General features: G+C 43.6%; 1 protein-coding gene across 1 annotated transcript in view; it reads right to left on the bottom strand.

Moving 5' to 3' along the window:
- Positions 1–851: 851 nt before the first annotated feature.
- The window catches only part of clpb (ClpB family mitochondrial disaggregase), a 33,601-nt gene continuing 22,788 nt past the window's right edge, over positions 852–11,664 (bottom strand). Inside the window, exons 8-16 of the mRNA XM_015951732.3 lie at positions 7,389–7,466; positions 5,906–5,961; positions 5,777–5,821; positions 5,133–5,294; positions 4,896–5,052; positions 4,704–4,777; positions 4,371–4,490; positions 3,508–3,612; positions 852–1,266 (exon numbers count right to left, since the gene is read on the bottom strand). Coding sequence (XP_015807218.1) covers positions 1,069–1,266; positions 3,508–3,612; positions 4,371–4,490; positions 4,704–4,777; positions 4,896–5,052; positions 5,133–5,294; positions 5,777–5,821; positions 5,906–5,961; positions 7,389–7,466 — 995 coding nt within the window. The 3' untranslated portion in view covers positions 852–1,068. The remainder of the gene's footprint in view (positions 1,267–3,507; positions 3,613–4,370; positions 4,491–4,703; positions 4,778–4,895; positions 5,053–5,132; positions 5,295–5,776; positions 5,822–5,905; positions 5,962–7,388; positions 7,467–11,664) is intronic.

Genomic DNA, 11,664 nt, shown 5'->3' with positions numbered 1-11,664 from the left:
TGTTTAGGAGCAGAGCAGCTTTAACTGATGTAGCATGTTGGGGGGTCCAGCTCAGCCACTGTAACTGTGGAGGTCTTCTCTCCACGTGCTGACTCACGATGGACAACACATTCCTGCTGGATGTTGTGTGTGACATGCTTTTATTGCGCTGCATTCCCTTCCAACATTAAACTCGGACCCCCATGAGGAGCAGAATTCCAAGGAAATTCCTCTGTCATGTTGTTTCACATGCTGGACAAGCGTTATTGTTACTGCGGAATTCCCACTTTGACACTCTCACTCACTCACACTCTCTCTCTCTCACACACACACACACACACACACACACACACATCCATCCATCATGAGTGTCACAGCAACACAAACAGAACAACAAACAAACAAAACAAGAGGAATGTCCTTTTCATGGTGACGGCTTTATTTCACACTGAAGGTTGCAGCATGAGTGAAAATGTGACGTTTAGCATCTTAACGAGCTGTTCAAACATTTATGAAGCAACTTTTTAAATACTGTTTTTTTCTTTACGTGTTTAAATTTTTAATGACACACAAAAATAAGTGAGACAAACAACATTTACTGGTCATAGCTCCCAGTGTTGTCTTCATAAACACATGCTACTGTCTGTAAGGGATTTGTGGCAAAACACAAATCATTCACAACAAAGTTCAGCATAATCAGAATCATTTGTAGATGTTTCTTGCTCTAAAGTAGCTATGTACACTCCTGCAGTCTGCTTAATAAATATTCATTTATTTATCCTCTAAATAAAGCTATCTCTGTGTAACAGCGACACACTGAAGCGGGGTGGTTTGTGGTCGTAGGGCTGAAGCGGACCTGTCCTCAGAGTGAGACAGGTCTGTCCATCACAGATGAAACGAGGTTTGGAGTTTCTGATTTGGCAGGACGACGCCGTCCTGCGTGTTGTGGAGCCTTTAGCGTGTTTTGACTGCACATGTTAACTGAAATAGAGGCAGTGATGTTGTGTTTTCACAGGTATTTTTATTCAAAGCATCTATCCACCTCTGACTGGACATCAGTGATGATGATGATGAGGGAGCTGTTGTATGTTAGTGTTCAGGATTGAGTGGAGGACGAATGTCCAGTGTTCTAGACGAGCTGTCCTCTCCCACCACCTCCAGGCGCAGACTGGGCGCTCCTCGCTCTTCCTGGCCGTCTGATTGGACACACAGACGCAGCGTGCAGCCTTTGGGCAGCAGCTCCTGCTCGTACGCTGCAGCTAGCTGGTTGACGACGCGCCGCTCAACCTGAGACATCAGGAAGGAGAACAGATGAATTAGTCTGGACGCTGGTCACATTTCCTCCAACTTTTGGACTATTTTGCTGCCTTTCAAGTGTTTGAAAGTAAAAATGTGTATATTTTTATACATATTATAAATAATTTTGTCCATAAAAGCTCACTCTGGCTATAACGTTACCAAAATATCCCAAAAGTGATCTCTGGTTCTCTGATGGTTACAAACCACAGAGGTGCTCAGAAAGCGACGAATCCAGCCTCTTGTTGTGTTCTTGCACCTTCCTGCCCCCCTAAGAGCGCACACTTGTATTTGATGATGTCTCAGACATCAGTTGTGTCCATACTAGGGGTTGTATCAACTAGTCGACTTCACTGCTCTATAGTGACTTTTTATGCCTGTCATCGGCTAGTCGCTGTCACGTGATAATGACCGACAAGGTGCAGTCCTCGGAAAAGACAGCAGGTGACGAGCCCCTGCGCGTCGGGAGGCGCGGAGTGCCAGAGCGTCGGTATCTGACGCCCGCGGTAAAACAGACATTTGACCGAATTGTGACCTTTACCCTCTTGCAATTTAACCTTCCCCTCACCCCCATCCTAATCTTAACCAGCTTGCGCATACAAAGCTCTGATCGTTGACGCGCTCCAGACATCTGCGTCCTGAGCACGGCCACAGTAACATTATCAAATCAGGTGTCGCCACCTCAAAAACAAAGTTAACACATGATCGTTCATGTCGGCTCATTTCCTTTTGTTTTCTGTCTTTTATTCTTTTATTTGTGCCTGATGCGTTTCGCTGCTGTGGAGCGGAGCACATCACCTGTTTTGTCCTCCAGTTCACCTCACAGGTGCGGCCGGCATGCACTCCGCTGTTTTTGCGGTCGGTAGATCTTTTAGAACTGCAGCTCAAAGGTAACTCATAAGGTGAATATATATGAACCCAGGTAGCAGTTTTTCTTTAGGATTGAGAGGAGATGCAGGAAGATAATAAACAGACAGGATAGAAAAATAGTCAAATAAAAACAAGTTAGTTTTTGTACCTGGTGGTTGCAACAAAACAGAAGAAGAAGAAAATATCATTTCTATAGCGCCTCTCAAGATAAAAATCACAAGGCACTTCACAAAAACAAAATATGTAAAAATATAAAAAAGAATTTAGAAAATGGTTAAAAATATATTTAAATTGAGCAAAAAAATAGACAAATTGTGATTAAAAAAATTTAAGAAAGAGAGAGAGTGAGTAGGAAAGAGGGAAATCAGTGGATCCTGAGGAAGGTGGAATAGGTGGGGAGAGCAGAATAAAGAGAGAGTGGTGAAGAAGGTCATACAAAAGCCAGCTTGAACAAGTCTTCAGCTGTTTTTTAAAGGAGACCACTGATGTCAGGCTCAGGGGGAGAGAGGTCCAGAGTCTGGGGGCCACAGCAGCAAATGATCTGTCACCTTTGGTCTTTAGCCTGGTGCTGCACAACCAGTAGGCTTTGATCACTGGACCTCAGGGACCTGCTGGGGGTGTTAGAACTGAGAAGATCACCAATGTAAGATGGTGCTTGTCCATGTAAGGCCCTATAGACCAGAACCAGGATCTTGAAATGAACCCTGAAGTTGACTGGCAGCCAGTGAAGCTGGAGCAGAAGCGGGGTGATGTGGGTGTGTTTGGAGGACTTGGTCAGAAGCCGAGCACAGGCATTCTGAACCACCTGTAGACGGTTCAGGGAGGTTCTGCTCAGACACGTGAAAAGAGACATACAGTAGTCTAAGCATGAGGAGATGAAGGTGTGGAGAACTGTCTCAAGTTCAGAGCGAGACAGAATGGGACTCAGCTTAGCAATGTTCCTGAGATGGAAGAAGGAAGAGCGAACAAGAGAACTGACATGAGAATCCAGGGTGAGAGCTGGGTCAAAGGTCATGCCAAGATTCCTGATGGAACAGACACCATTGAAGGTAATCAGAAGTGAGGAACAGAAAATGAAATAATTATTTTAATGTTTAGAGCAGCAGAAACTCTGAGAGGCTGCAGGCACATCTGTGAGTTTGTGGCCGCTGTGCAGAGGGAGGAGGGAGAGGGCTGAAGCAGGAACTACTGTTGTTAAAAGAACTTTGAAAATGTGGGCACAATTTTAATTGTCAAAAACTCCAGCAAACCAACCCACTTCAGGTGTATGACGTCATCTACGACTAGTCAAAGTCGACTCGATTTTCATTACTTGACTGTCGACTTAAAAAAAAATTAAGTCGTGCAGGCCCTAGTTCATACCTCATGTTTGATGGAGCGAGCTCCATAGTGCAGGTTGTATCCTCCTGCCAGCAGGTCCAGCACCGGCCGATCCCACTGAAGAGTGATGTCATGGCGCTGCTTGGCCTGATGATGGAGAGGCAGAGATGAGTTAATGTTAAACGAAACAACGATCAGTTAAGAGAGCGCAGGAGTAAAAGAGACAAATGCAGCAGATACTGTCAAGCAGCATGTCTGCCAGCGCTAATCAACAGGCCCTTAATGTGTTTTAATCAAACACCAGTCAATAGTAGTGATCAGAGCAGCTCATTTAGCCCCCGATGTTAAAGCTTCATTCAATAAATAAGATGCCAGATCTGGACCATAACTCTGCACTGAACATTTAATTCTCCTAATCTAAACGGCTTGTAGGGATTAAGTGATAATGAGATTTGTGATGCTTGAATCGCTGCAGGATGCAGGAGTTATTATGGCACATGTACCCTTAAAAAAACAACAATAAAGGGTCGACGCGGCATTCAGAAGCCAGGATGACTGAAAAGAGTCATGAATCAGGTCCCTATCGGGCCCCAGCAGCGGCCTCCAGCTGTTTTATTAGTAATTAAATATTGATGAGGGCTGCACGTTAAACGCTGTAATCATGTTATAGAGAGCGCCACACACTATTGATCTCCATGGTTTCCTTCATGCACCACTCAGATGCAGCAGGATGAAGTGGTGAGGCGTTCCGTCTCAGGAGGACACCCTAACTCTGATCCTGTCCTCCTTCCACCTTTTTGGAGATTTCATTGTTTTAGCTTTTAATGCTTAAAAAAGGTTCTTATGAAATGAGAGGATTCTGGAAAATTAAATTCCACCAAGAACGATAAAAAATGTTGTGAAACCTTTTTGGCCCAGAAGCTGAGCTCTTTGCTGACCAGCTGGAGCAGCTCGGAGTGACAAAACGGCAGGAAGTACACGATTTCATTGATCCGCCCGAGAAACTCGTCCCTCCGGAAATGAGCCTGTGGATTAATCACAGAGTGAACCATGTGACAGCTGCAGCTTCCTGGGCCCACCGTGTCACTCACTCACGCACACACACGCACACACACACACACACACACACACACACACACACACACACACACACACACACACACACACACACACACACACACACACACACACACACACACACACACACACAGTGAGCTTCATGGTTATGTGACTGGTACCTTCAGGATCGGCCGAATCACAGTTTCTTTGAACTGTCTGGAGATTTTGATGTCGTCGCTTTTCTGCACGTCCTCTGGAAGAAACCAAAACATCGGCATTATTCCTGCCTCTGCACTGAGCTGTCTGGCATCTCTAGTGGATTTCCACATGCAGCCATGAACAACTTTATACGTCGGTGCGTTTTATTTCACCAAGATTGTCTGCCAGCTTCCTGCGACTGATCGCTTCAGCTTCCTGTCGGAGTTGCAGACCATGCTGAGCGATCTCTTCGCTCGCAACATTGGATGTCATGATGAAGATGGCGTCTTTACATTCAATAGTTTTCCCTTTGCCATCAGTAAGACGACCCTGAAGGAAGCAGGAACCCATGTAAAGAAACCGATCAGCTAAATACGTGTTTGATGAGAGGATGAATGACGTGAGTTCACCTCGTCAAACAGCTGCAGCATGATGGTGAGAACATCTGGATGAGCTTTATCCACCTCATCAAACAGAACCACGGCGTTGGGACACGCCCTCAGCAGCTTGGTCAGCTGACCGCCCTCCTCGTGACCTACATATCCTGGAGGGGAGCCGATGAACTTTGCCACCTGAGACACGAAGGCAGCAGATAAATGAGTTTTACTGGGTTTATAATCTGGTCATGCTGGATAATTTCTCTCTGAAACGTTTACTCTCTCTTCATGCTGTGATCGTCCAGCTGTGCAGAAATTTCGCATTAAATTTGAAAAACTCTCCCTGGAAAGATAATCTTCGTTTTATAAGTGATCCTTCTTCTCCTTATGAAGGAGAACTCCTGCGTCTGAGCTGAAACGATCAGACGTGGATCTTTAGGTCTGCGACGTAATCCAACTCCAATCACTGATTAAATGTATTTATCATCAGCAGCCAGAACGCAACAGTCATTTTAGTTTATGCATCATAAACTGAATCAATGCGGTGCATCACTGCTGTACATAAAAAGCAGTTACAGCTGCTCTCATATGGAATAATGTCATGCATTATGCAGGAAAATCACCGACTTCATTAAACACACGAAGCATTTGGACCAATTTAAAAACAAAGTCTTTACCTCGTGTTTCTCCTGGAACTCAGACATGTCCATACGGATAAAACCCTGTAAATACACCAGAGTTAGCTGCTGAAAGGCGGCTGATAATGGTTTTGCCCGTGTCAGTAAAGCTGTGTGTGTGTTGCACACCTTTTTGATGTCTTTGTGCATGTACCGAGCCACCTGTTTGGCCAACTCCGTCTTCCCTGTGTCATCCAACATAAAACCAGACAAAAACACAGAAACCCTCCCATTATTCATCCAGCCACTGCTCCATTAATCACAAACAACCCTCGTCTGTTTGGTTAGGACTCCACTTCTCTGGGCTCTGCTAAGTGCCGGCCTAAACCCACATTCCTCCTCCAAAGCTTTCAATCACTTGCAGCTTTCCGGATGCACACATTATGTTTGTCAGTAAAATATTCTGCATATAAATGCTCATATGAGATATTGATGTCTTGAGCTTGGCATTCGTGTGTATGTGTGTGTGTGTGCCCGTGCCTTGTTGCTGTGTTTAATATTGATGTCTCCTGGCCAGTGTTTGTCGCTGAAGGGAACGGAGGATATGAACACTGCCTCTCCCTCATCTATCTCTCTGCCCTGTCATCTCACCATCTCTCCATTTTAGCCATCTATCTGGCCCATAATATCCCTCTTTCCCCCTGCTGCTGCTGCCGCCGCCTTCACACACACACACACACACACACACACACACACACACACACACACACACACACACACACACACACACACACACACACACACACACACACACACACACACACACACACACACACACACACACACACACACACACACACACACACACACACACACATTTTGCAGATGGTTGAGGACTTTTTAAATAATCGCAGACCATTAATGGTAAAATCCTCCAGTTATTACACTGTAATAAAGACTAAAGTGTCTCAACCAATAGAAAATTTCCCCTTTAAGCTCCATTCAGTATTTTTAGAGAGCATCTTTCATTAGCCCAAACAAGTGTTTAAACATGCGATCAGTTGCTTCTCTGATGGCTGATTCCTCACACATTTCAGAATGTTACAGGAAACAAAAGGTACAAGTGGGCGGAGCTTTATGCTGGTAATACATGTCTACTAAAAATGCCAGTTTTGTTTTCTGGTAGCAGGAAACCAACAGGAGACATTTGTGTCAAGAAGACCAAACAGGTTTATGGCCATGATTTAATGGTTACTCCAAAAATGTTAAAAACATTCTTGTTGATGTTATTAATGAAAAATAGATGATGCATTTTTAATTCTGCTGAGGTAATTTGTTTCATGACTTTAGAAAAGTCTTTGATTACCTTTCAGTTTTATTGAATTGTTATCAATCTGATAAAACAATCCTGCCTGATAACTTGTGATTTGACTCCCAGTAAGGCCAGTTGGTGGCATTGGACAAATGATTTCAGATGAGTCAAATCTGTGTTTATATTATCGTGTTGCTGCATCGGTCTTCCTTGAGTTGATTAACGATTAAACACCAAGTGTTTCAACATCTCCAGGAAAACAACCAGTGATGGGTTTACTTTGGCTCCCACTCAAAGGAAGTGGGGATCTTCTCCTGGCTGTTTGCTTTATAAGAGTCAGAATGAAACGATGAGATTTACCGATTCCTGATGAGCCGAGGAAGAGGAAGACCAGGGGATGCTCTTCATCATACCAGCCGTTTTCCTTTCTCCTGATGGCTGCAGAGACGAGAGGGAAAGAAACCCATTAAATCAGTTATTTGCAGGAATTCAAACTTTCAGCGTTGGCCCGATGGGATCCCTGAAACTATGATGAAAGAGTGAAAGAGCAGGGATGAGAAAAGGGTCAGAGACATTTGCTGGAAAAAAGGGGGAAGAGGAAAGAAAACAGAGCAGGAGAGCAAGATGAGACCTCCAGAAAGCTCCCCCCAATGCCTCTCCTCCCCCCCTTTAGTCAGTGGGGCCATTAGCCAGCGGTAATTGTGTTAGCCTCTCTGGCGCGGCCATAGAGAAATCAGTTTAGCATAGATCGCAGCCTCACACACACAGAAACACACACAGAAACACACACACACACACACACACACACACACACACACACACACACACACACACACACACACACACACACTCCTGCTTAAAGAGGAGTGCCCGTTCTGCCATCACCCCAGCAACCAAACTCACACATACAAAAAAAAAAGATGATGATGTGGATCCGAGGGGAGTAGAGAGACTATTTGATCATGGTTTTGCACTCAACAAAGAAGCAAGACAAAGTTAACCCACTCTGAGCCTACAGGAACCAGAACCACATAGGAACCGGGTTTGGGACGTCCTGATTCACATCGTCTTACCAGCAGGGGGTCACTTGTGTGTGTTTGTAAATTTCCTGTTAGCAGTGCGGTTCCACCAACTCTCACAATTGAGAATGATTTATGTGGCATTTTGAGGTTGGAAAGCTCAAACGCCATGAAGTTTAATGAATAGAAGTATCGTCTTCTTTTCATAAATGAGCGTAACGGCGCTGATGAATGTGACCATAAGTTATTTATTAACAGAGCGTAAAACAGCTGGATGGGTCAGTGAAACTGAGAACAGCAGAAATGTTGTGATTATCCTTATAGAACTTTTAATTATATTAGTAATCGTGTCTTTATCATAATAAACATATCTATATTATCAGTGTGTGTGTGTGTGTGTGTGTGTAAGTAAAGTAGATTTATCATAGAACGAGAATCATAAAGTGCTTCAGAGAGATCAACAAAACAAATCGTAAAATCATAATGATCTTAAAAACAAAACAGCAAATATCAAAAAATCAATTAAAATCATTAAAAGCAAAGTCATGAAAACAGATGAAAGATGATTATAAATTTGAGATAAAAATGGAGAAAACACAAAAGATTTAGGTAAATGCATGTTTAAATAAAAGGGTCTTCAGTTGTTTTCCAAGTGTGACCAGACTGTCAATACTATGTAACCCTTACTTCACACTGGAAGCATCAGCGGCGCGAAACGGCAGCGGAACATCTTTAAAGGGACTTTACAGACTTTTGAATTTTTATGCTCGCTATTGCCCCCTCAGGCCAAAAGCGTAACGGTAGCTTCAATAGTAGGCCCGTGCATGCTGTACGTGCACACTCCTTAACGAAAATAACAGCTGAGACAGTCGTGTGTGTGTGTGTGGCCCGGAGGACAGGAAAACGCGCAGCTAATTAATTAAATAATTTGGTTCTGTACCTTTCTCTTCAGCACAGCCGACAAAGGTTTAAGATGGGTCAGTCCTCCTGCATGTTCAGTTCATTCCCTTCCCTTGCTTGAAAAATTGTTCCAAAATGAAAGTTGAACCCACATCTTTTTTATCTGTGAATTCAATGTCGTTCGGCAAGTCTAAAAAATTTGGGCATCTTACTGTAAAAAAAATATACCATTAGGGTAAAAATGAAATTCTAAAAAACTATGTTCACATCCAGAATTGAACCCAGGTCTTCTACATGAGTCAGACATCTTACAAGGTGAGGTACACTCTAGTAACATTCACAATATCTGTAACATTTATATCCTTGATGACAGCTGAAACAACATCAAACCAAAGAACGGTTCGAAGTGAAAATGGCTATTTTGTTGCTAATTTGCAGGAAATATCTAGAAGAAATTTCTACAGAAAGTAGCTAAGGGTCCTCAGAAATGTAGCTAGGTTCATCACTAGGCGTTAGGAACAGCGACAAAGTCGCTGAGTTGGCACTGCATCGCTCTCTGCTGCTAAAGCTACTGATGGCAAATGCTACGGGCTATGCCTGAGCGTGAACGCGCATGAAGCAGCCTGCTCGACCCGAGCAGCTCTCTTTTTCTGTGATTTTACAGAAAAACAGGCAATCACAGTAAAAATGCCAGGGCTCATTCTACAGGACCAGGACATTGCAGGAGAATGTATGAAGAAGACATTTATTATTTCTATACATGTTTTGGCTGTCAAACTTCCATAATGCCTCTTTAAATAGAATCCATTATAGTCTATGGAGGTGTTTCAATCCAGCTGCAACACGGAAATTTTCAGGCGCTTCCCTGAACAGCCGAGTCACTAAAGATAGGATCTGGTTCTATGTTTGCCGCGAGCCACTTCTGGGACATGTCAATTTCTGCAGTTAACATAGGGCTAGACAGGAACTCACACATTGTTTCAGGGTAAAACCACCTGATAATTTAAAAAATAAAAGACAGCAATGCAATTTCATATATATGTAGCTTACGCGTGACCTAACAGCTTATATGGATTACCAGCTGAAGGAGACCCACGTACAAAGTTAACATTTGAGAAGAAGCCCTCGGAGAAGCACGTCATCTCTGTAACGTGTAAAGAAATACATCGCTGTTAGTAATGTGTTTGTGGAGATCAAGTAGAAAAACGCTGATTTAGCCACTGGCTAGCGGACGAGCGATGGAGTGTGTTGGGAGAGACGGCAGGCTGCAGGAACGAACAGGACAAACACACAAAAGAGGATACTTGAGTTGAAGGACTTTGGAACACATTTGGACTGGATTGGGAGTTCTGGTACAAAGAAAAGACAAATGAGCAACTTGAGGTGAGGTAGGGAGTCAGGGACACCACTCCGAGGCTTGTGTCCAGCTAATAGCGTGCAGGGATCTTAACATATGTGGCTTCCTAGTGCTGGACATGATAGACGACCTGTCAAACCATGTGTCTTTCGATTTCATTGTTTGTTATTCAAACGAACAAGTACAGCAGCGGTGAAGCTAGTCTCTTCTTCTTAGTTGAATTGGCAGACTCCATGCTTCCAGGGTGCAGTGCTGCCCTCTGCTGGTTCTTTCAGGTTACAGTCATAGAGCAAATGCACAAAGCAGAACTCCTGTCCCTAAACAGCTACTGTATTTCACGATGGTGGCTGACCATGGAGCGTCAACCTCAGTTTATGTATTTAAAAATATACAATTTCAAGCTGAGAGAAATATTTAAAATTGATGTTGGTGAGAAATAGTGAGATGTGTTGGTGAGATGCATCCTTTCCAGGAGTGATGCTGAAAAACTAGTTCATGCATTTTGTACTGTTCTCTCTATTACAGCAATCCTAATACTAAGCAAGCATTTAGCGACAGTGAAGAGGAAAACTCCCTTTTAACAGGAAGAAACCTCCGGAGGATCCTGGCTCAGTATAAGCAGCCGTCCACCATGACCCACTGGTGATTGAGAAGACAGAGCATGCACGCACGCACGCACACACACAGTAATGTTTCTATGGTTACATTGGGATTACTTAGTAAATATTCTATTTGGAGAGAGATAAACTTTACTGTATTTATCCTAGTGAATCTATAATTAAACGGGTAAACTAGTAGTAGCACATTCAATGTCAAAGAAAGTAAAATGTTATTATCAGGAGAGGAAGAATGTTTAAGAGATTAGCAGCAGTGTTTAAGACGATGGCCCCCTCCATGAGGCCACCACAGCTCAGCAGAACATCATTGTAGCTTCTTCTGGGGAGAAAAACACTTAGAGAAAAAATGAAGTTAACAGCTGAAATTGCAGGAAATAATACAGTTAAAGAGCAGATTGTAGAAGAAAGCAGTAGAGTGTGAAAAGTGGTCAGTGTGTCCTCCAGCAGTCTAAGCTTATAGCAGCATAACTACAGAGATAACTGTGGATTTACCTAGCCTTTTAGATGGAGGCATGTTGGAGGCAGGGCAAGGGAGAGCCGTCTTTACCGACTGTACACTCCACCTCCCTCTACTCCCCCACTTGTCCAGATCTAGGCTAACATCAGATTTTAACCATAGGCCCTATCAAATAAAAATGTTATAAGCCTAGTCTTAAAAGTAGACAAGGTGTCTGCCTCACGGACTAAGGCTGGGAGCTGGTTCCACAGGAGAGGAGCCTGATAACTAAAAGATCTGCCTCCCA

The sequence above is a fragment of the Nothobranchius furzeri genome, chromosome 13 (assembly GCF_043380555.1).
Source record: "Nothobranchius furzeri strain GRZ-AD chromosome 13, NfurGRZ-RIMD1, whole genome shotgun sequence".
Lineage (NCBI taxonomy): Eukaryota > Metazoa > Chordata > Actinopteri > Cyprinodontiformes > Nothobranchiidae > Nothobranchius > Nothobranchius furzeri.
This window is presented reverse-complemented; position numbering and strand designations above follow the sequence as displayed.